At 41.8% G+C, this 23942-nt stretch overlaps 1 protein-coding gene across 1 annotated transcript in view; it reads left to right on the top strand.

Annotated features, from left to right (window-relative positions):
* The first annotated feature begins 12041 nt into the window (after positions 1 to 12041).
* The window catches only part of ZCCHC10 (zinc finger CCHC-type containing 10), a 27104-nt gene continuing 15203 nt past the window's right edge, over positions 12042 to 23942 (top strand). The window contains exon 1 of the mRNA XM_029941903.1: positions 12042 to 12144. Coding sequence (XP_029797763.1) covers positions 12104 to 12144 — 41 coding nt within the window. The 5' untranslated portion in view covers positions 12042 to 12103. The remainder of the gene's footprint in view (positions 12145 to 23942) is intronic.

The raw sequence follows: 23942 nt of genomic DNA, 5'->3' as shown, positions 1-23942 counted from the left end.
GCCCTGAGATGTTATTATAGTTGTTTTAACAGAATATGGCATAGATTTTTCCCAGTTGTCCCAGAAATGGTGATTAAGAACAAAAGTGCTCACTAACCCACATCCTTAAGAACATTGCCAGCGAAGCCGTTGGAGCCAGCCAATTCCCCCAGGAGACTAGGCAGAAACAGCCAGGCTGCTTCCCATTCCAACCACCCCAACCCTCTAGTCTCTGTAGGAGAAGTGGGGAGAAAGGAAAGGAGATGGGAATTTGCCTTGTGGAGAGTACAGAGTCACTTCAAGGTGAGAAGAGATTTCCTGCCAGTAGGAAAGAAGTGGAAGGTGCTGTCTCTCAGGAAAAGACAAGTGAGAGAGAGGCTCTGGTAAAGACTAGAGAGAAGCGCATGCAAGGAAGGGAGATCTCCGTTCTAGGCCTCAGTTGGCCATCTGCCGACGCAGTGCACTAGCCAATTTTCTTCTCTGAACAAAAGAGGCACAAATACCAACAAAAGAGAAGAAAACTGGGGAGGCTAGCTATCAGAAGGGACCAGGAGAGGAAAGCAGTGTCATGACAAAGGAATATATCTTTCCCCCAGATCCACTGCACACTGGAATAGGTGGCTGACCTTGGACTATCTCACAGACCCTACCCAGGAAGACCCCGGCTACAAGAGGGGACCCATGCAGCAAGAGGCAACAGTTGAGAAGGAATGGTCAGCTTGGAGCTAGGATCTCCCTCGCTAGGGAACTGTGGAGTAGAAGGTGCCTCTGAGGACACCTCTACCGGATGGCTGCCACCCACTGGGCATTAACATAGACCCCAATCAGCATCAACCAGAGAAACAGGGACCATGAACAAGGAGAGCATTACATACTCAGGGAAGTATGAAAACTTTCGAGTTGAGATTTCTATGACTTTCAGCTAAAAGTATCTTAATATACTTCTTTCTCTGCAGAGCATGTACTGACTGCCCTCAGCTTGGAGTTTACATACTTTAAGCCCAGCCCTACACAGGGATGAACACTGTAGACTTTCAGCTCTTTTTTTTTTTAATGTTTATTTATTTTTGAGAGAGAGATACAGCATGAGTGAGGAAGGGACAGAGAGAGAGGGAGACATAGACTCCAAAGCAAGCTCCAGGTTCTGAGCTGTTAGCACAGAGCCCGATGCAGGGCCCAAACGCACCATCTGTGAGATCATGACCTGAGCCAAAGGAAGTCGAACACTCAACTGATTGAGCCATCCAGGCACCTCTCTACGATTTTATTTTTAAGTAATCTCCACACCCAAAGTGGGGCTCAAACTCACACCCCTGAAATCAAGAGTGGCATGTTCCACCAACTGAGCCAGCTAGGCACCCCATAGACCTTCAGTTCTAATATAAAATTCCCAGGTAAGAGATCCTATTTGCTTCAGCTTGGATCAGTCTAGCTAGTTCAGTCAGGTATAACCGGGAACACAGGGTTACTAACACCTAGTCTCAGAGGACTGTCATCATGATGCAGAAAGACACCTCCAAAGATGGCTCACAGTGTCTGTGTAGTGAAAGAAAATGTTTGACCAGAATACTAGAGAGCTGAGGAATCCAGGGAGGCTGGAGTAGGCTTTGAAACAAACGTTACACTGGGGAGAGAGGAAAGGGCATTTACTATTCTTCACTTTCTGGAGTTTCACAAGGGGATGTGTAGGGACTCTGGGTTTTGGAAGGGGCAGAGGGGTCCTGATCTGAGATGAAGGGAGGTCAGTGATTGCCACAGAGAAAGAGAGTTGGGGTCACCTTCCACTGAAACCCATAAATCAACCATAAATTATGAGATGCTCGGTGGGCACCTGCAAGGGGAATGAAGCTTCATACATCCAAGTATGACCCAGGGTAGGAACAGAGACAGAGATGCCTAAAAGGAATCAAACCATTAAATATAGAGAGTACTCTGTGAGTTACCCCAGAGGCTGGATACTGGAGCCAAGTTTGCTAAATAATGTGAGTTCAATGAAGCTTACAATTTTATTGGCAAGTAAATAAGTAAATGAAACAACAAAGATTTGACCAACAGAAACATGATTAAATCACTTGTGGCTAAATTATTATTTTTAAATTTTTTTGTTGTTTTTTTTTTGAGAGACAGAGAGAGACAGCATGAGCTGGGGAGGGTCAGAGAGGGAGATATAGAATCCAAAGACAGGCTCCAGGCTCTGAGCTAGCTGTCAGCACAGAGCCCGATGTGGGGCTCGAACCCACAAAGTGTGAGTGGGTAACTTAACTGAATGAGCCACCCAGGCGCCCCCCTTAAGGCTAAATTAAATCCAGCTGATGACACATTGGGACCCTGATCCTTCACACGAGGGGGTTTTTCTGCGTTCTGTTTCCCTACCTACAGTTGGTCTGGTGAAATGGAAAGTGGAAAGGTGAGGCATTTAAAAACCCTTTAGTGTAGTTTATAGTCTAAGACTTCCAGTCCATATGTGCTTCTTTAGGCACTAGCTGCTCCAAGGAGTCAAATTTCCCTGGGACCTTGTTAGAGTGTGCGGTTTTCTCCCTACACTTATTCATAACCTTTGAGGACTTGCAGCTCCTTAGTGGTGGACAAAGAACATTCTGTGATTCCTAAATCACATTAAGCCCAAATTGGCCTTGAAGTAGAATGGGAAAGCGGCAAGTACCTTGAAAAAAATTGTAAAAAGATAAAAATAATAAGTAGAGGCGCCTGGCTGACTCAGTCAGTGGACCATGCTACTACTCTTGATCCCAGGGTTGTGGGTTTGAGCCCCAAATTGGGTACAGAATTTACTTGAAAATAAAATCTTTAAAAGGAAAAACAGAACAAGTACCTTACTAAAGGCTCTCAATATTTGTGGTTTCATTTGTAAAGCACTGACTGAAAAGGAGGAGGGGCAATTTTCCTGAGGATAGAAACATAGGATATCATGTGAGACTCCACAAACTGTCTGAAGTTCTAGAAAAAGGATTCATGGTAATTTACCAGTACTATTACTACAGCACCACTATTTAATTTTGAACAAAGGTTTGTGTCTTCTTTGGCTTTAAAGAAAAATTCTCAAATTTAGTTTTATTGGAATTGAACTGTGAACGTTTTCCCACTGTGCAGCCATTTTTTTTGTTGTTGCTTTGCCCAGTACCTTTTCCCTTTACCACTCTGACAACAGGGGTGGGCCTCACCCAGGCTGACTCATTCACAGCACTTCCTCCCATGGGGCCACAAAGACTAAATCAGAGAAGGCAGATGAGCATGGGACTTGGAGGGGGACTTTCTTTCTCTCTTCTCCATCTTGATTATGTTGAACTTTACCTAAGCCCTGTGTTCCTAGAAAACTGAAATGGTAAAGAAATTCCCCTATTTCATGTTCCAACTTAGGGCAGAAAACCACTCTTCCTCGTGTGATGTAGATAAGCCCCCAACGTGGCCCCCTTGTGTACCTATGATAAGGCCAGGCTAAAACTCTCCAAATTTCCACCACACTGTCTTATAAATGATTATGTGAATTGTCTGTTCCCCTGAAACTAGCTAGACACAAACCTTTCCATTCAGCTGGCTGAGACCCCTTGATTACAAAAAGCAATTCCAACTATAAAATACCCCACTGGGCAGTTGCCTACTTCTCCCTAGAAAAGTCTCCAGACTTTTAAAACACTAAAAAAAAAATTTTTTTACAGTAGACACTATTGTCTTGTAAAAGGCATCCCATCCTTGGTTCTAAAGGCCTAGTTGCCTAGAGCTGCCCTGCTTTGTCATCTACCAGTATTTATCCCTTAAGTCCTCTCTTTTTTTTTTAATGTTTTTTTTATTTATTTATGAGAGAGAGAGAAAGTGCAAGAAGGGGAGGGTCAGAGAAAGAGGGAGACACAGAATATGAAGCAGGCTCCAGGCTCTAAGCTGTCAGCTCAGAGCCCGATGCAAGGCTCGAACCTACGACCATGAGATCATGACCTCAGCCAAAGCCGGCCACTTAACTGACTGAGCCACCCAGGCGCCCCTCTTTTTTTTACAGTGTATTTTTTTATCCTGGTTTCTGTCACCTGAATAGACCTGACTGATAAATCCACCACATTCAAAATTCACCTTGCAAGTGCAGTAACTATAATCATATAAAAATACTGGGGATTAAAATTCATTTGGGGATGATTTATCAGTGATAAAAAGCCTATCTTGCCATTCTTATTTATAACACAAAGTATAATTACTATTTTCTCTCTGCTTTACACACCACATAAAATAAATCTTGATTTGGTATTTTTCTGATTAGCATTCAAATGAAAGGTGAGTTAGAAGAATTTATTTTGAAATATTTTCAAGAGGTTCGAGCCTGATGCGAGGCTCGAACCTACGACCATGAGATCATGACCTGAGCCAAAGCCAGCCACTTGAAAAAATAGGGGCGCCTGGGTGGCTTAGTCAGTTGAGCATCTGACTTCGGCTCAGGTTACGATCTCACGGTTCATGGGTTCAAGCCCCATGTCGGGCTCTGTGCTGACCACTAGCTCAGAGCCTGGAGCCTGCTTCGGATTCTGTGTCTCTCTCTGCCCCTCCCCTGTTCACGCTTTGTCTGTCTGTCTCTCAAAAAATAAATAAATGTAAAAAAAAATTTTTTTAAGAAAAAATAAAGTTTTCAGAAGTTTTATCTATCACAAAGAAGAGCATTTAATACTATAAAATGTTACTTGCTTCACATTCCTAAGGACCTATAGGTAAATTCTGTGTTTTCCTATGTTTTGCATTAACCAAAAGTAAACTTTTTAAAAGTAGAAAAGTTAAGAAATCATTTTGTTTAGGGGCACCTGAGTGGCTTGGTCAGTTAAGGATCTGACTTCAGCACAAGTCATGATCTCAGGGTTGGTGAGTTCGAGCCCCACATCAGGCTCTCTACTGTCAGCACAGAGTTCACTTAGGATAGTCTGTCCCACCCCCTCTCTCTGCCCCTCTCCTGCTTTGTCTCGTAAAAAAATAAGTAAAAACTTTTTAAAAATTAAAAAAATAATAATTTTGGGGTGCCTGGGTGGCTCAGTCGGTTAAGCCTCCGACTTTGGCTAAAGTCAGATCTCACACTCGTGGGTTCGAGCCCCGCATCGGGCTCTGTGCAGACAGCTAGCTCAGAGCCTGGAGCCTGCGTTCGGTTCTGTGTCTCCTTCTCTCTTTGCCCCTCCCCCTCTCATGCTCTGTCTCTCTCTGTATCAAAAATAAATAAAACATTAAAAAAAATAATTTTGTCTAGACTGAATAGAGTAAGTAGGTCTATATGAAATTCAACTTTTCAAAAAGTACATTCTTCAGGGAAAGTAACAGTTTTTATGCAAATACCAGGGCACCTGGGTGGCTCATTGGCGTTAAGCATCCAACTTCAGCTCAGGTCATGATCTCATGGATCGTGGGTTCAAGCCCTGGGTTGGGCTCTGTGCTGCCAGTTCAGAGCCTGGAGCCTGTCTTCAGATTCTGTGTCTCCCTCTCTGACCTTCCCCTGCTTGCACTGTCTCCCTCTCTCTCAAAAATAAGACATTAAAAAAAATTTTAAGATGGTAATACCTGGCAGGCTTAATACATGTATTAAGCATGTGACTTCAGCTCAGCTAGTGATCTCGAAGTTCCTGAGTTCAAGCCCCACAGTGGTCTCCTGCTGACAGTTCAGAGCCCACTTCGAATCCTCTGTCCCCCTCTCTCTGGCTCTCCCATGCTCATGCTCTGCCTCTCTCTCTCAAAAATAAATGAACATTAAAACAAAATTAAAATTCCTCAAATATATATTGTCTGTGATCATTTAAAATGTGTTACAATTAGTTAAGGTTTGATGATGGATATAGGAAATAGCTACATTTCCCAAAAGAGAACTGCAAACATCTCTTTCTGTAGATAGCAGAAGGTAAGATACATTATTTTTTCTTAATTTCTGTTTCCAAGTTTTTCCATAATGAAAACGGATTACTTGTGTTTATTTTAATTTTTTTTAACATTTACTTATTTTTGAGAGAGCAAGACATAGAGTGTGAGCAGCAGAGGGTCAGAGAAAGAGAGGAAGACACAGAATCAGAAGCAGGCTCCGGGCTATGAGTTGTTAGCACAGAGCCTGGCACAAGGCTCAAACCCATGAACTATGAGATCATGACCTGAGCTGAAGTTGGCTGTTTAACCAACTGAGCCACCCAGGCGCCCCACACTTGTGTTTAAAAAGGAGTAGGGGTGCCTGGGTGGTTCAGTCAGTTAAATGTCTGACTCTTCATTTCAGGTCAAGTCATGATCTCACAGTCATGTGATCAAGCCCCATGTCGGGCTCCACATCCACGTGAGTATGGAACCTGCTTGGGAATTCCTCTCTCTCTCTCTCTCTCTCTCTCTGGCCTTCTTCTTAGCTCACACACTCTCTCTCAAAATAAATAAATAAATAAAATTTTTAAAAAGGAATGGTTTCTTTTTTTTATTATTTATTTTTGAGAGACAGAGAGAGACATTGCAAGCAGGGGAGGATCAGAGAGAGAGGGAGACACAGAATCTGAAGCAGGCTCCAGGCTCTGAGCTAGCTGTCAGTACAGAGCCCAACGTGGGCCTCGAACCCACAAACCATGAGATTATGACCTGAGCCGAAGGCAGAAGCCGGACACTTAACCGACTGAGCCACCCAGGTGCCCCAAAAAGGAGTGGATTCAAGACTATTAAATTCAATCTAGAATAAAGTCATTTTAGCCTCAGGATCCATAATGCTGGTAAGGTGCAGTGGAAGGCGTGGGAAGCCAGAGAAGTTCAGTGAATAGAGGTCTGTCAAGAAGAAATGTTAGAGCATCATTCTGAAGTTCATATGAACTTTAATAAAACATTCACTATATATCCGACTTAGGCAGTCAAAATGATTGGATTTAGAGCACAGAAGTTTATCATCTTCACCAGAAAAGACAACTGAGATGGGGAGTCTCGTTTCAGCTAATTTCCTTTGGGTTTGCTATATGACATCTGTAAACGTTAGCTCACTGTAGGCCTTCACAAAGCACTGTGATCTCTCCCATTCTATCTAGCTGTGAACAATTTACAGAAAAGATCTTGTCAAAAGGTCCTATTACAGGATGTAAGGTACCTCTTTTGTTTTTTTCTGCTCAGCATTCACTCCTTAAGGTGTTCCTCTGATCTCCCTCTTTCTGGCGGGCTGCTAACGGTGGGACCCCAGCCCTGACTAGAAGGATGGACACATCTCAGTAAGCAGCCAGGCAGCTCTTACAGGGAACTTGACTGTTGACCTAAGACAGGAGGTACACAAACACTGCAAGAGATTGGATCCAACCATCTGATGGCCATGACCTAAAGAAGTAGCACACAAGTTCCCCACCAGCAAGATCTGGATTTTTTTTGGTTCAGGACCCTTTCAAGGCTGGACGTGCAATTTCTCCTTCTATACTATGATCTAGCTAATACACTGCCAATAAATTCTTTGTTTATTTAGCCAAAGTTTTGTTTCATTTCTCGAAGTTGAATCCTCAGTGATGTAAGGGAAGTGGTTCTATATTATTTCAAAATAAACCAAACTGGCTAGAGGGAAGGGAATGGTATGTAATGAAAAAAGTTCAGGGCCATGGACCTTGGATAAATCACTTAACAAAGACACCTGACGCTTAGCACAGTGGCGGTATTGAGTGAATGAGATTCATCAGAGGCATACTTATTTCTTTATTTTTATGTTTGTTTATTTTTGAGAGAGAGAGAAAAGAGAGCATGAGTGGGGGAGGGCCAGAGAGAGAGGGAGACAGGGCTTGAACTGACAAACTGCAAGATCAAGACCTGAACTGAAGTTAGGCACCTAACCAAATGAGACACCCAGGCGCCCAGGCACAATCATGTTTTTTTTTTTAATGTTTTATTTATTTATTTATTTATTTATAAAAAAATTTTAATGTTTTATTTATTTTTGATACAGAGAGAGACAGAGCATGAGAGGGGGGAGGGGCAGAGAGAGAAGGAGACACAGAACCGGAAGCAGGCTCCAGGCTCTGAGTTGTCAGCACAGAGCCTGACGTGGGGCTTGAACCCACAAACGTGAGATCTGACCTGAGCTGAAATTGGAGGCTTAACCGACTGAGCCACCCAGGCACCCCTATTATTTAATTTTTAAGAGAGAGAGAGTGTGTGTGTGAGCAGGGGAGGGTCAGAGAAAGAGGAAGACACAGAATCTGAAGACACACTCAAGGCTCTGAGCTAGCTGCCAGCACAAAGCCCAATGCAAGGCCTGGACCCACAAACCAAGAGATCATGACCTGAACCAAAATTGGACACTTAACCGACTGAACCACCCAGGCGCCCCCTGGCACAATTATTTCTAACTGAATATTCTTCCCAATCCCCTGCCTACAGGACTTGAAATGAAGATGCCTGAGTCTCTCAGTCCCTTCATTTGTAAAGTGGGGATAAACTCTACCTCTGGTGATAAAGTCAAATAATTCTTTGGGGGAAAATACAGAAACCCACCTTGAACCATCATTTTTTTCTTTTTTAAAGTAGGCTCCACCCCCAACCTGAGGATTAAATTCATGGCCCTGAGACGAAAAGTTCCATGCTCTACTGACTGAGCCAGCCAGGTGGCCCTCATTTGAACCATCTTAATCACAAAAGGGATTTACTAAAAAGCAGCCATGATAATCCAAAGAGAAAACAATCAAGTCTGGGTAGTCTCTCAACTCTGCTCTTTCTAGCACATCCCTCACCTTCCTCTCCCCCTACTGCAGATCAGCTCAGATTACAAGAGAAAGGGGGTGCCTGGTGACTCAGTTGGGCAATGGACTTCAGCTCAGGTCATGCTCTCTTGGTCTGTGGATCTCAGCCCCACATCGGAAGGGAAGGAGGGGCAGTGAGGGAGGGAGACACAGAATCTGAAGCAGGCTCCAAACTCTGAGCTGTCAGTGCAGAGCCCGACACGAGGTTCGAACCCACGAACCGCGAGATCATGACCTGAGCTGAGGTCAGACACTTAACCCACCCAGGTGCCCCCAAAATTTTTAAATAAATAAATTACGAGAGAAGGAATCAGTAAATCCTGGACTCACAATCACACAGCTTTATGAGCACTGCTTGGAGCCACGTCACAGCAGAGTATTCTATCAAGGCCCAAAGACTGTGAGGAGCCCAAGCAGCTCTGTCTGAAGGTGAGAGAACGTGACACAACTTTTGAGTACCGTGTTTAGTTTTCAAGCCATCTTGAAAAGTGGGAAGAACTGAGGAAGGCAGCTCTCATCGGATTCCAGGGAGCCTCTGGCACTGTTCTCACCTCCATGCCCAGAGGTGGATGCACAAACCGTCCTTTTTTCATACAGGGAACCAGAGCCTCATATCCACAAAGGCCCAGAAGCCCTCTCACCAGTCCTCTTGCAGGGCCACTCCTCTGACAAAACTCCTCTCCCTGCTCTGGACCTCTTTCTCATTTAGCCAATTTGGTCAAATTCTCTTATCCTGCTGGGAAGAAAAGGGCTCCTTTTGTGGTATGAAAAAAGCATATGAAGGGAGAGCCCGCATGTGATGTTGCCCCAGGATCCAGTTGTACAACACTGAGGTTTCTTGAATAGTTAGAATAACTAGTTGTAAAACATACTGAAAGGATAAAAAAACCATATTTTTGTTTTAAACAATAGCCGTCAATCTTCAGGGAAAAGACCCAGTTATGAATTCCAGGAAGGGTGGGATCGGTTCCCTCCCCTCTTCAGATCCTGGTGGAGCTAGTTTGCATTTCACTCCAAGTGAAAACACTTTGAACAACTTCCAGTGCAGACCAGTTACATCATGTATAGGGACCAGTGCAAAATTAAAATGCGGGGCTCCCTGTTCAAAAGTTATTATGAAGTTTTAGATGGTAGTAGCAGAGCATTACACCAAATGTGGGACTTTTCTAAGCACGGGGCCTTGAAATGTATACAATTTGCCCATGAAGCAGGCCCCATTCTGCGGGCAGCTCTCCAACCACAGGTGCCCCCTGACAGGTCAGGGTCAGAGCAGGAAACATCCTGCCCCAAAGCAATCCAGGCCAGAAGGATGCAACATTCCATCCAACACATGCCTTGTATTTACATCCATCCCTCCCCCAGTTCTTTGAGACTTCTTATATAACTGAAAGACATTTGGGGAGGTTTTCCTAGAATAAAGAAATAGTCTGCTTAAAGACTAGTAAAATGTTCATTCTTGCCAGATAGAAATTACTTGCAGCTTTCCCCAGTTTTTAATTCCTTCAGCTGCTACCCATTAAGGTTTACAAAAAGTCAGCATCTGACTTTTAGCCTAAATTCCCTGAACAAAGATGAGGGTCCCTCAAGCCCATAGGCCTCAACGGGAAGCAGCTACATTGGCTTCCTCTTGGAATTGAAAAAGTAAGTTATTATTGTATTTTGTGTATATGATGTATCTGACCCCAATGGTGAAATCTCAAGAGGCTTTTAATTCTTGTAGGCTTTTCCACTATGCAACCAAATCATCACAAACAATGCCATTTGCAGGGCACCTGGGTAGCTCAGTCACTTAAGTGCCTCACTCTTGACTTTGGCTCAGGTCATGATCTCATGGTCAGTGGGAGCTTGGAACCTATTTTAGATTTTGTGTCCCTCTATCACTCTCTGCCCCTCCCGTACTCTGCCTCTCACAAAAATAAACATTTAACAAAGTTGTTTCAGTCTTAGTGACGAAATATATTTGAGTAAAACCTATTTAAAGGACACTAGGTAATACCAATCAAAATTTAAAATGCACAAACCTTCTGACCTGGTGATTCTACTTCTAGAAGATCAGATTACCCAAACAGTACCTAAAATTTTGTACATCCCATCTTTGTAGTAAATGATCTAATTGTTTATCAGTAGGGTACTGGTTGGATAAATAGTGGAATGTCCATATAATCCATATAACATAGAAAAAGAATAAATTAAATCTGTATGTACTGACATTTTACATGGGGAAAGATGTCCAGAAGTGCATTGAGAATTGAACAAAGCAAGCTGAAGAATAGAACAGATAATAAGATTCCACTTTGTCAAGAACAAGATGTGCTCAAAGGTTAAGAATATCACATTCTCTAACTCCCAGTGCTAAATCACTTTTTATGTCATTGGTCATTGCCTTGGCTTATCATTTGTAGAAAACTCCATGTGTGCAAGGACTTTACCTGTTCAATGCTCTATCCTCAATTTTGAAAACATTTTGGGTGCTTCATAAATATTAATTGAAAAAAATGAACAGACCCCCAGAAACATCCTTTTATACATACCTCAAAAAGTTGTGTTTCAAAGAATGTAGATTTAAGGGAATAAAATTTCCATGATCTGACACTAAATGATCAATCCATTAATATTAATATCTTTTTCTATGGCACCTGGGTGGCTCAGTGGGTTAAGTAAGCATTGGACTTAGGCTCAGGTCATGATTACAGGGTTTGCGGGTTGGAGCCAGGCATTAAGCTCTGTGCTGACAGCTCGGAGCCTGCTTCGGATTCTGGGTCTCTCTCTGTCTCTGCCCCTCCCTGGCTTGTGCTCTGTCTCTCTCTCAAAGACAAATAAATATTAAAAAAAATTTTTAATATATTAGTATCTTTTTCCAGTGGACAAAGTAGCTTTAGTTACATCATCTCATTTGGTCCTAATAAAGTCCCTATGAAATACATAAGTATAGAGTTAATTAACATATATTTCACTATAGTCAGTCTTTCAATTTATGGTCCCAATGTTGCTCAAGTCATGACTTTTTATTTCTTTTTTAAAAGCTCATTCCTTTTTATTTTGCTCTCCAGACTCGTTTCTGAACAATGAACAGTTTTCTTCATATATTTATGTGTATAAATATACATTATATAACATATATAAATATATATATTTCTCTTATTTGAGAATGTTTCTCCCAGCTTCTCCATGCAATATACCTGTACTCATCCTTCAAAAGCCTGTTCATGCAAGACAACCGGCCTCATTCTTCTTTCTTAAACTAGACACCTACAGTGGTGACAAGACACATCGGCTACCCTCCTCTGCTTACCGCAAAGTCGGCCACAGACGCCCGCGAGGCCTGACTGGCTCCGCCCACGCAGGCCGCCGCGTGGGTTCGAAGGGCCCGCCCCTTCCGAGGAGTTTCCCAAAACCCAGCGCGGCAGTCTCAGCCGCGCAAGATGGCGACTCCCATGCATCGGCTCATAGCTCGGAGACAAGCGTAAGTGAGGGCCCGACTAGGGCCGCGGGGCGGGCTGGGGGCGGGGAGAAACGCGTCAGCCGGTGAGTGAGCAGGGGCCGGGATGCTGGGCTGGTGTCGGATCCTCAGTGCGGACAGGCGGAGGGTGGTCGTTTCTTTCACTTGTTGCTGCTGCGCAGGGGCTCGGCCCAGGCGATAAGTTTGGTTTCCACGGGCTAGTGATTGCGTGGAAGACGGCTGCGTAAGGTCTCCGGGGCGGGATCTAGGCTGCGAGGTGGGATAAGGGGTGTTTTGAAGAAAGCCTAGCGTTTGCTTTCCGCAAAAGAAACCCCCAGGAGTTGGGCAGTAAGTGGTGTGTGCCCCTTTGCCCACCCAGCCGCCCACCCCACGGGTGGCCTGAAGCCCTGATCCGACACCCTCCGCTCTCACCGACGTAAATCTTCAACTCCCTGTTAAGTCTCCAGCCTGTCTTTTCCTGCCCCCTTCCAATCGCCTTCCCTAGGAACAGCCTGACTACAACGCCGATTTTTCTCCCAAGTTGTTTTCTCACTTTCTGCCATTCATTTTCTTCAGTAAATATTCATTATCTGCCGCTCTCTGCCAGAATTTGGGTACAAAGAAAAGGAGGAGTTCAAGACCGCAATTACTACTTTCAGGAAACTTGTATTTCATTGGTGAAAAGAGTGGAACACCTAAACATTTTAAGTAAATACAGTTGGTGATAAGAGCTTTGAAGGAAATAGGTGATAGAGAGAAAGGTCTAGGTTAGGTTGGTTGGACTGGAAAGGAATATCTGCAGATGTAGCGTTTGAACAGAGATCAAAAGTGTGAGAAAAGAGGCGCGCCCAGGTGGCTCAGTCCCTTGAGCTTTTGACTCATGATTTCAGCTCAGGTGGTGATCCCAGTGTCGGTATTCTGACTCTCTCTCTCTCTCTCTCTCAAAAAAAAAAAAAAAAGAAAGAAAAAGTGAGAAAAGAGCCAATCATGAGAGGATTTGGGGAAGGAGCTTCCAAACAGTGTCATAATTGCTTTGAGACAGGAAGAACTTTAATTTTTAAGAACTGGGGGCTCCTGGGTGGCTCAGTCGGGTGAGCGTGAGCGGCTGACTTTGGCTCAGGTCATGATCTCACAGTTCATGGGTTCGAGCTCCCTATCAGGCTTTGTACTGACAGCTCAGAGCCTGGAGCCCGCTTCAGATTCTGTGTCTCCCTCTTTCTTTCTGCCCCTCCCCAGCTCATGCTCTGTTTCTGTCTCAATAATAAATAAAAATATAAGAAAAAAAAAAAGAACCAAAAGCTGGCCACCGTGGCTAATGAGTGAGAGGCAGTGCTGTGAACACATAATGCAGGAAGGAATCATCCCAGACGTCCCTCTCTGGTAAAAGCCTTTTTTCTTCTATCAACAGGACACCGAAACTGCTATTTTTTCACTCTCTTAGCATTTCATGTTGTTGCCATTTGCAAGTCCATAATTTATCGCTCATAGCTTGCATGTATATGTATGTGTATCTTTTTACATTTCTGTTTTTTTATTCTTGGTTGTTGTTCCTCTCTCCATGAATTTTACCTGTCACACCTGAAAGAAAGAGTTTCTTGGGCTTATGGATAAACACCTAGGGAGTCAGGGTAGTATGCCTCCTGGAGGAGAAGGCTTTGAAGTCCGACAGTTCTGAACTCAAAAATAGAGTGAATATAACATTTAATAGGTGTGCTAAATTATGTCACCAGAGTCTGCTCTCTGACTCTCAGATTTGATCTTTTGTGTGTTGGATCCACACTTGGGTAGATCTACTCCATTGGTCCCAAGATGACTGTACTATCTAGGGTCCTTTATATCCTCTCAACTTCAAGTTGATAGCATCTCATTGTCTAGACTGAATCATGTCTATGGGATTATCATGTTCTGATTAGCAGATCTCATTCTTTTTTTTTAAATTTGTTTATGTTTATTTATTACTGAGACAGAGAGAAACAGAGCATGAGTAGGGGAGGGTCAGAGAGAGAGGGAGACACAGAATCCGAAGGCAGGCTCCAGGCTCTGAGCTAGCTGTCAGCACAGAGCCCAATGCAGGTCTCGAACACACAAATCGTGAGATTATGACCTGCGCTGAAGCTGGACGCTTAACTGACTGAGCCACCCAGCCGCCCCCATAATAACAAGTTTTAAACTATTTTTATATTAGTTATGTGAAGTGAGGAAGTACTATTGTCATTCTTTTTAAGAGTCTTTGCACTAATCGAAGAAAAATAATTCTTTGGGATCCTGAAAACATGGTTCCGGAATTCAGTGGAAGGTTTAGCCGAAGAATGACCCTAGATAGTGCCCAGTTGAGACCCCAGTTGAGAGAATATTAGTTGGACTGATAAAAGAAAAAAAGAGAGAGAGCGCGCCTAAATTTGAACTTCCCATTCAGCAGAGTTAATTGAAATGGAATTATCTTTAGTTTGTAAATTGTAATTACATCTACTTATATATAAATAGGTTTGTAGAATCTTGGCACTATCTGGGGTCTTTTCTTCTGCTAAACCTTCCACTGAATTCCAGTGCCATCTCTTCAGCATCTGGTAGAATTATCTAACTTAGACTTGGATAGGAAGGACATATTTACCTCCTGAAACAGCCTGTTACATTTCTCATATCTATCAAAAAGTTTATGTTGAACTGAAAGGAAAATCGTATTTATGAAGCTAAACTCTGCTCCCTTTTAACTTCCTAGCTTTGGACCTACACTGTGATTTCAGTCATTTAAAAACCCTAGATGTTATCCGCTTGAATTGCCATCAGGTCAAACTTCCCCTGTCTTGTACTTATATTGATTTTCTGGACTTAAGTGTCAGACTTACTTTTACCCTTGTTAAATTTCATCTTGTTAGATTTGACATTCAGTTTTAGCCTGTCAGGACCTTTTTAGATCCTGATTTGGTCATCCTTTGTGTTTTCCATCCCTCTTAACTTTGTGTCAGCTACAGGTCTGAGAAATATGCACATCTGTATCCTGTTCTCATCCAAGTCATTTATAATATGTTGAACAAATCCAGGGGCACCTGGGTGGCTCAGTCAGTTAAGTGTCGGACTTCAGCTCAGGCCATGATCTCACAGTTCATGAGTTCACGCCCCGCGTAAGGCTGTGTGCTGACAGCTCAGAGCCTGGAGCCTGCTTTGGATTCTGTGCCTCCCTCTCTCTCTGCCCTACCCCTGCTCATAGTCTGTCTCTATCTCTTTTTCTATCTCTATCTCAAAAATAAATAAACATTAAAAATTTTTTTTTTAATGTTACACAAATCCAAACTGAGAACCAAGCCTTCAGGCCATCACTGGATACTTCTTTGTACATTTACTTCAACCCATTAAACAGTACTCTTTTGTCCATGATGTTCAACTGATCTATTACCAAGATGCCTTATTGAAATGCAAATACTAATGAAATGAAATGCATTAATACTAATACTCTTAGTATTAGTCTGTAATGATTTGATAGTTAGTGATCTGGACTTTCCTTTCTGAATGGATTTAATAAATCCAGCCAGAATTTTGCCTGGAATAGATGTGAAGTTCACTGGCACAGTTTGTGGAATCTACCTTTCTCTCTACTTTGAAACTCAAAACAGCATTTGCGTACTTTCAGACTTTCAGCACCACTCATATTTGCCAGGGTTTCTCACATTACCAGCAGCCATACAGTCATCTCACCTGGAAGACCTCTGGTATGTTGGGGAGCAGTCAGTTGGACCATGTGACTTAAACACATTCAGAATGGATAAAAGCGCTCTGTTACTCATCCCTCACTATCTTGAAATTCACTTCTACTCTTTTCATTCTGCATATAATTGTGTCTGAGTTTAGAATGAAGCAAAATGAAAATAATCCTGCTTGTTCTTTAGCCTGTAACCCAACATTGATGACTGATTTGCCTAGCATCCCAAATAATAAGACTGTCCCTTTTTTGGTTGATAGTGCTTTATTCCACAGGCTGCATGTCCCATGCCCCCCCCCCCACAGTTCTTTGTGCCTTAGATGGAACTGAAACACAAAACAATTTTGATGTTCTTGATATTTTTCACTACTCTCAGCTTTTTTTGGTAGAATATTTATTTTATATTAGATTTAGATATTTCTTAGGCCTGTAGCACTCTTCTGTACTCATTAGTTATATGATACTTTGAAAGACATCTTTTCAAATTTGTTTTATGAGTTCACATGCAATCCATGTTTATTGTAGGAAAGTTATAGAATACAGATAAAGAAAAACTGTATTAAAACTCTACCCCAAAGATAATATTTTTTACACTTTATTTATTTATTTTGAGAGAGACAGAGATAGTGTGAGCAGGGGAAGGGCAGAAAGAGAGAATCCCAAGTGAGATTCGAGCTGACAGCTGTGGGACCAGATGTAGGGCTTGAACCCACAAAACTGTGAGATCATTACCTGAGTGAATCCAGAAGTTGGATGCTTAAGCAATTGAGCCATCCAAGCGCACCAGCCATTTTTTACATTGCAATGTATAACCTTTTACAATTTTTTACCATTATAAATGGCCTCATAGTGTTCTTTATGGACACACAGTAACTTTTTGGCCATTTCCATTGCTGTTGAATATTAGGTTTACTCTTTTTTTTTTTTTTTTTTTTGAGACTATTTGACACACAATGTTACATTAGTTTCAGGGGTATATCATAGTGATTATAGTGATTCCACAAGCTTATACATTATGCTATGCTCATGGCAAATTTAACTACCATCTGTCAGGTTTACTCTTATAAACCATATTATACTTCCCATAATAAATATGCAACTAAATTTTGGCATATATGTATCCATTATTGTGGGTTAACTGATAAGAACTTTTTTAAAAGTTTATTTATTTATTTTGAGTGTGGGGTTCAGAGATAGGAGAGAGAGAATCTGAAGCAGGCTTCGCACAATCAGCACAGAGCCCAACATGGGGCTCAGTCTCACAAACTGTGAGAATATGACCTCAACCACAGTCAAGAGTCAGATGCTTAACTGACTGAGCCCCCTGGATGTCCCAATAAAGTCAGGTTTACTCAAAACAGATGAACATATGGAAGGTAGGGGAAAAGAAGAGATGGAAACAAACCACAAGAAACTCTTAATGACAGAGAACAAACTGAGGTTTGATGGGGGAGGGAGAGGGACTAGATGAGTGATGGGTATTAAGGAGGGCACTTGTGATGAGCACTGGGTAGTGTATGTAAGTGATGAATCACTGAATTCTACTCCTGAAACCAGTATTGCATGGTATGTTAACTAACTAAAATTAAAAAAAAAAAAGTCAGGTTTACTGAGGTTTAATTTATATTTTAAAATTTTTTTAATGTTTTATTTATTTTTGATACAGAGAGAGACAGAGCATGAGAGGGGGAGGGGCAGAGAGAGAGGGAGACACAGAACCGGAAGCAGGCTCCAGGCTCTGAGCTAGCTGTCAGCACAGAGCCTGACACGGGGCTCGAACCCACGAACATGAGATCTGACCTGAGCTGAAGTCGGAGGTTTAACCAACTGAGTCACCCAGGCGCCCTAATTTATATTTAGTGAGGGGTGCCTGGGTGGCTCATTCAGTTAAGTGTTCAGCTCTTGGTTTCGGTTCAGGTCATGATCTCGTGGTTCATGGGATCAGGCCCCCCATTGGGCTCTGCGCTGATACTATAGGGCCTGCTTGGGATTTTCTTTTCCTCTCTATACCCCTACCCTGATGGCATGTGCACATGTTATCTCTCTTTTTCTCAAAAATAAATAAACTTAAAAAAATTACATTTACTGAAATTCATCCTTTATATTTTTTAAGATTATTTACTTATTTTAGAGAGAGAGTACACGAGCAAGAGAGAGGGTCAGAGGGAGAGAGAGAGGCTCTTTAAATTTTTTTAAAGTTTATTTATTTATTTTGAGAGAGAGAGAGAATGAACAATGGGCACAGAGAGGGGGAGAAACAGAGAGAATCCCAGTCAGGCTGTGCACTGTCAATGCACAGCCCAACTTGGGGCCCAAACCCACAAACTATGAGATCATGACCTGAGCTGAAATCAGGAGTTAGACACTTAATCAACTGAGCCACCCAGGCACCCCAAGAGAGAGAAGCTTAAACAGGCTCCATACTCAGGGCAGAGCCCAATGCAGGGCTTGATCCCATAACTGTGGGATCATGACCTGAGTCAAAATTAAGAGTTGGACATCCAACCTGAGCTACCCAGATGTACCTAGATATTTTTATTTTTAAGTAATCCCTACACCCAATGTGGGGACTCAGATTTACAATCCCAAGATCAAGAGTCACGTGCTCTACCAATTCAGCCAGGCAGGGGCCCCAAACTTCATCTTTTTTAATGTACAGTTCTGTGAGCTCTGACAGATCCCTATAGTCATGGAAGCACCACCAAAACCAAGATACAGAACAATTTTATCATGAAATATTTCTTCATGACCTCTTGTAAGTAAACCCTTAACAGCCCCTGGAAACCACTGATCTTTATCTGTCACTGTAATTTTACCATTTCCAGAATGTTGTGTGAATAGAATCAGTCTGTAGCCTTTGAGTCCATCATTTTTCATGTGTTTAATTCCTTGAGATCCACTAAAGTTCTTGCATATAATAATAGTGCATTCTTTTTTTCATTTTTATTTATTTTTGAGAGAGAAAGGGAGAAACGGGGATAGGGGCAGGTGGGGGATCGGGAACAGAGAATCCGAAGCAGGCTCTATCCTGACAGCAAAGAGCCTGTTAAGGAGCTTGAACCCATGAATCCTGAGATCATGACCTGAGCCAAAGTGATATGCTTAACCAGCTGAGCCACCCAGGTGCCCCTCTTGTTTTAATTATTGCTAATATATCCCATTGTATGGATATACAAGTTTGTTTATCCATTTTCCAGTTTAAGGACATTTTGATTATTTCAAGTTTGGTGTTCTTTTGAACACAACTGCTATAAACATTTTAATGTTTATTTATTTTTGAGAGAGAGAGAGTGTGAGTGTGAGTGTGAGTGGAGGAGGGGCAGAGAGAGAGACGGAGATGCAGAATCTGAGGCAGGCTCCAGGCCCTGAGCTGTCAGTACAGAGCCCAACGCAGGCTAGAACCCCTGGAACCTGAGATCATGACCTGAGCCGAAGTCAGATGCTTAACCGATTGAGCCACCCAGGTGCCCCACCAATTGTTGAAAAGACATTTTGCTTCACTTGATTTCTTTTTTAAAAATTATTTATTTATTTATTTATTTTATTTATTTATTTTGAGAGAGGAAAAGACAGGGTGAGTGGGGGAGGGACAGAAAAAGAGAGAGAGAACCCTAAGCAGGTTCCATGCTGCTGGTGCAGATCCTGATGTGGGGCTCAATCCCACAAAGCTGTGAGACCATGACCTGAGCCAAAACCAGGACTCACACACTCAACTGACTGAGCCATCCAGGTGCCCCCTCCACTGAATTTCGTTTGTACCTTTGTCAAACAAAAGCTGCCTCTGTATGTGTATGGATTCTATTCCATGGATAATGTTTTTAATCACTGAGATCTTAAGTTATAAGTTTATTAATTTGGGGAAAACAACCTCTGGGTTGGAGAAGACTTTATTTTCTTGATTCTGAGAGGTTTCCTCACACTATCAATCCTATTTTCATTGTTAGGAAATACTGTGAAAGGCTTTGAAATGGATTTCATAAAAAAATTACTATATATATATCATGTCTAATCCACTCTTCCAGGCTTTGTGACTCTATGAGGGCCTATCCATCATTGTCTTTGAGCTATTTTATAACTCTGTAAATTGTAGAAAACCAATAGGAAAGATTCTTACCCATATGTACACATTATGATTGATTCTTGGGATGTGGCTATTGACTAGTTTTTAACTATGTATAAATTCATTTCAGCATTTTTTTCCTAATGTTTATTTATTTTTGAGATAGGGCACATGCACATGGGAGCTGGGGAGGGGCAGGGAGAGGGAGATAGAATCTGAAGCCAGGCTTTCTGCTGACAGCAGAGGGCCCGATGCAAGGCTTGAACCCACCAACTGTGAAATCACAACTTAAGGCTAAGTCAGACTCTAAATCGACTGAGCCACCCAGGCACCCCCATTTCACCATTCCTGATTGAATTCTTTTTTTAACCACTTTGACCATCTAGCTCCTTTATTTTTAAAAATATACATTTTTTTAATGTTTGTTTATTTTTGAGAGACAGAGACAGAGTACAAGCGGGGAAGGGGCAGAAAGGGAGACAAAGAATCCTGAAGCAGGGTACAGGCTCTGAGCTGTCAGCACAGAGCCCAACACAGGGCTCAAACCCTGTAAGATCATGACCTGAGCTGAAGTCAGATGGTCAACTGACTGAGCCACCCAGGCACCCTGTTACTAGTTCCTTTATTAATTAATGATTAAATAAAAGGTTTTTGATGTGTGTTTGTTTTGTATGTATTTGGTTTTTTTGTTTGTTTTCAAGAGTTTACTCACAGGCTGTTTTGTATGTATTTGTAGGAGAGTCAATGATTTTACACTTAAAAAAAGTTTTGTTTTTTTTTTATTGTTTGCTTGAGAGGGAGGGAGGGAAGGGCGGAGAGAGAGAGGGGGAGACAGAATCAGAAGCAGGCTCCAGGCTCTGAGCTGTTAGCACAGAGCCCGATGAGATGTGGGCCTCAAACTCACAAACCATAAGATCATGACCTGAGCCGAAGTTGGGCATTTAACTGAGCCACCCAAACACCCAAATACTTTTTATTCTTAATGTTTATTTATTTGGGGGGAGAGAGTGCATGTGAGCTGGGGAGGGGCAGAGATGGAAGAAGACAGAGGATGTGAAGTTGGTTCTGTGCTGACAGCACTGAGCCTGATGTGGGGCTTGAACCCAAGAACCATATCATGACCTGAGCCAAAGTCTGTGTTTACAAATTATCTTTGATGTTTCTGAATATATTATTATTAGGGTGCATTTTGCAGTTGTTTATGTGTTAAATGTGTTAGTGGTTCTTTTTGCCTCAAAAGCTTATAAGTCCACAGAGTGTTTTATTATTCATGACTTTGAAAGTTTGCTATGACATTACATATTCAGATGAGGTCTGAAATTATTATCATGGTTCTGGCAGTTGCTTGCTGAAATTTAAGAACTATTACTAAGAAGAAAAAAGAGAACTATTACTAAGGAAAAGGCTGGGTCTTCTTTATTATCTTTTAGTACTATACTGAAATAGTCTTAGTTCTTTAATTGTAACATTAGTACTTCAGATTAGGAATAGTTTAAATTTTGGACAGGTGCTAAAACTAAATTATTGTCAAGATTACAGAACCTAGTCCACAATTCAGGAATTAACTAATAAAAAGCCTACTATAAGCAAGATATATTCTCTTAAGCCATGGTCTGTTTCAGCAATCATTCATTTTACAAACATCTACTGAATACCAATTATGTGTTCTCCAGGGATAACAGAGGTGAGTCTTGTAGGTCAGAGTTAAGAACTCAGCATGTCATCATGCAACCACGTTAGGAGAAAATTTAAAGTGCCATGTATCATTAATCCAGATTATTGATTAGCCTAATAATGTAGGTTGGCAATAACTCCCAATTAAATGTGTATTACCTTACACCAGATGCCTTACTGCTTGCTGAATATACGTCCTAGTTTATAAAATGGGAATAGTTCTTTCAAACTCACTGGGTTGTTATGGAGATTGGGGGTGATTATTCATAACTGATACCTAGCTAAATTCCTGGCACATGGTAAATATAGACCCTGGTTATGGTCTCATCTAATTCTCACAATAACATAGTAAAAGTGGGTTTACATTTTTCAGAAGAGGAATCTAAGGTTCCAAAATCAGTTTTCTAAAGAGCATACAGCTATGTAGGGAAAGAGCCAAGATTTAAAAAAACTTTTTTAATGTTTACTCTTAAGAGAGAGAGACAGAGTACGAGTCAGGGAGGGTTGGAGGGGAGGAGACACAGAATGTGAAGCAGGCTCCAGGCACTGAGCTGTCACCACAGAGACTGACATGGGGCTCGAACGCACAAACTGTAAGATCATGACCTGAGCTAAAGTTGGACACTTAACTAAGCCACCCAGGTGCTCCAAAAGCCAAGATTTTTAAAAAATTTTATTGTGAAATAAAGCGCATATACAAAAATGTTCAAACAACATAACTATGCCACTTAATAAATTATTGTAAAGGGAACATTCCACTTGATTACTGATGTGGAAATGTTCAGGTTTGGAGTGAACAGTCAAGAAAGAGTTCTTGAGACAACTTAAGTGCAAAAAGATGGTTTTATTAAAGCATAGGAACAGAATCCACAGGCAGAAGGAGCTACACTGGGCTTGTGACAGGTAACTGCTTTTAAACTTTCAGGTTGCAAGGGTGTTAAGGAGAGCATTAAGTCTCTAAGGAATTTTGAAAACAAGGTTTCCATACCGCGAGGGTGGTAGCCATTGCTTGGAAGAGGTCTTTTATTACTCTTTAGTAAACCCTCAGTCTTGAGACCCTTCAGATGTCTATCAGTAGGCCATATGCTTGAAGGATGATTGCTAACATATATGTTGGGGAGTAGAGATAAAGGGAGTTTCCAAAGGAATTTCTTATATGTTTAAAATAGAATCACAGGATCCTGAGGGGTTGGGATAATGTTAAGCTAAGATTGCCTTTTGCCCTTAGCAAAATGTCAACATCAAGGCAGCTGAGCTTCTCTTGGAAGGTCACTCACTCTTCCTATTTCAAGGACTTGTCAATGGGCTGTAAGTAGTAATGAGATTGAATTTTTTCTTTTGCCTTCATTTCCCATATCAATTACCACCCAGGTCAGGTAATAAAATTGCCAATATACCAGAAGCCATTAAGGCCTTCCCAGTCATGACCTTCCTCATTCCAAAGGTAACTAGTCACCCAACTCTTAGGGTAATTGTTTCCTTGCTTCTCTTTGTGCTTTTACCGTCTAACCATGCACTGGAGTTTAATTTTGCCTGTCTTTGAACTTTATACAAAATCAGACAATTTGTATTCTTTTGAATAATTGGGCTTCTTAAATCTAAGATTCTTATAAGTTAAACTGTGAAGTTTGTTCATTTTTAATATCATGAATTATTTCACTGTATTCTGTACCACAAATTATCCATTCCACTTCAATGTTATCTCCAGTTTTGAGGAAATTACAGATAATGCTACTACAAATATTCTTTAGTTCTTCCTCTTCATTTCTTGAACAAGCCACCCATAAAGCCATTAAGTAGTATAGCGCAAGATAGGCTTCCGTGCAGAGTGTTGACTTGGCATTGGAGTATTGGAGCTGAAGTGGAGTAAGGAGGGCATCTACATAGACATGTGACGTGATCTGCACCAGTGGGGGAAAGGGCCGGTGTAGGATGTCAGATCCCAAAAGAGGGAGGAAGGTCCAGTGTAGGGTATCAGATCCCAAGCAAGGTGAGGAAGGTGTCCACACAGAGGAGCAATTTAGCATAAGTTGTCATCATTATAGAGAGAATATCCACACAGGGAAGGGGAAGTGTAACTGGTAAGAGGTGTCAAGCCTAAGTAGAAAGAGAAATGTGACTCTATATATCATCAGGGCTCCATCAGTCTGACTGCAGGCTGGGACAGGGAAAGTAGATGATCCTGTAATTTTTTGTTGTACCAGAAATCAAGGAAGTACTCCCCAAATGAAGAAGCTGTGTCAAAAGAACACAGAATGGGAAAAGATAGTTGCAAACGACATATCAGATAAAGGGCTAATATCGAAAATGTACAAGGAACTCACCAAACTTCACACTCACAAAACAAATAATCCAGTGAAGAAATGGGCAGAAGACATGAACAGACACTTC

This window comes from Suricata suricatta, chromosome 6 (genome assembly GCF_006229205.1).
Source record: "Suricata suricatta isolate VVHF042 chromosome 6, meerkat_22Aug2017_6uvM2_HiC, whole genome shotgun sequence".
NCBI classification, from domain to species: domain Eukaryota; kingdom Metazoa; phylum Chordata; class Mammalia; order Carnivora; family Herpestidae; genus Suricata; species Suricata suricatta.
This window is presented reverse-complemented; position numbering and strand designations above follow the sequence as displayed.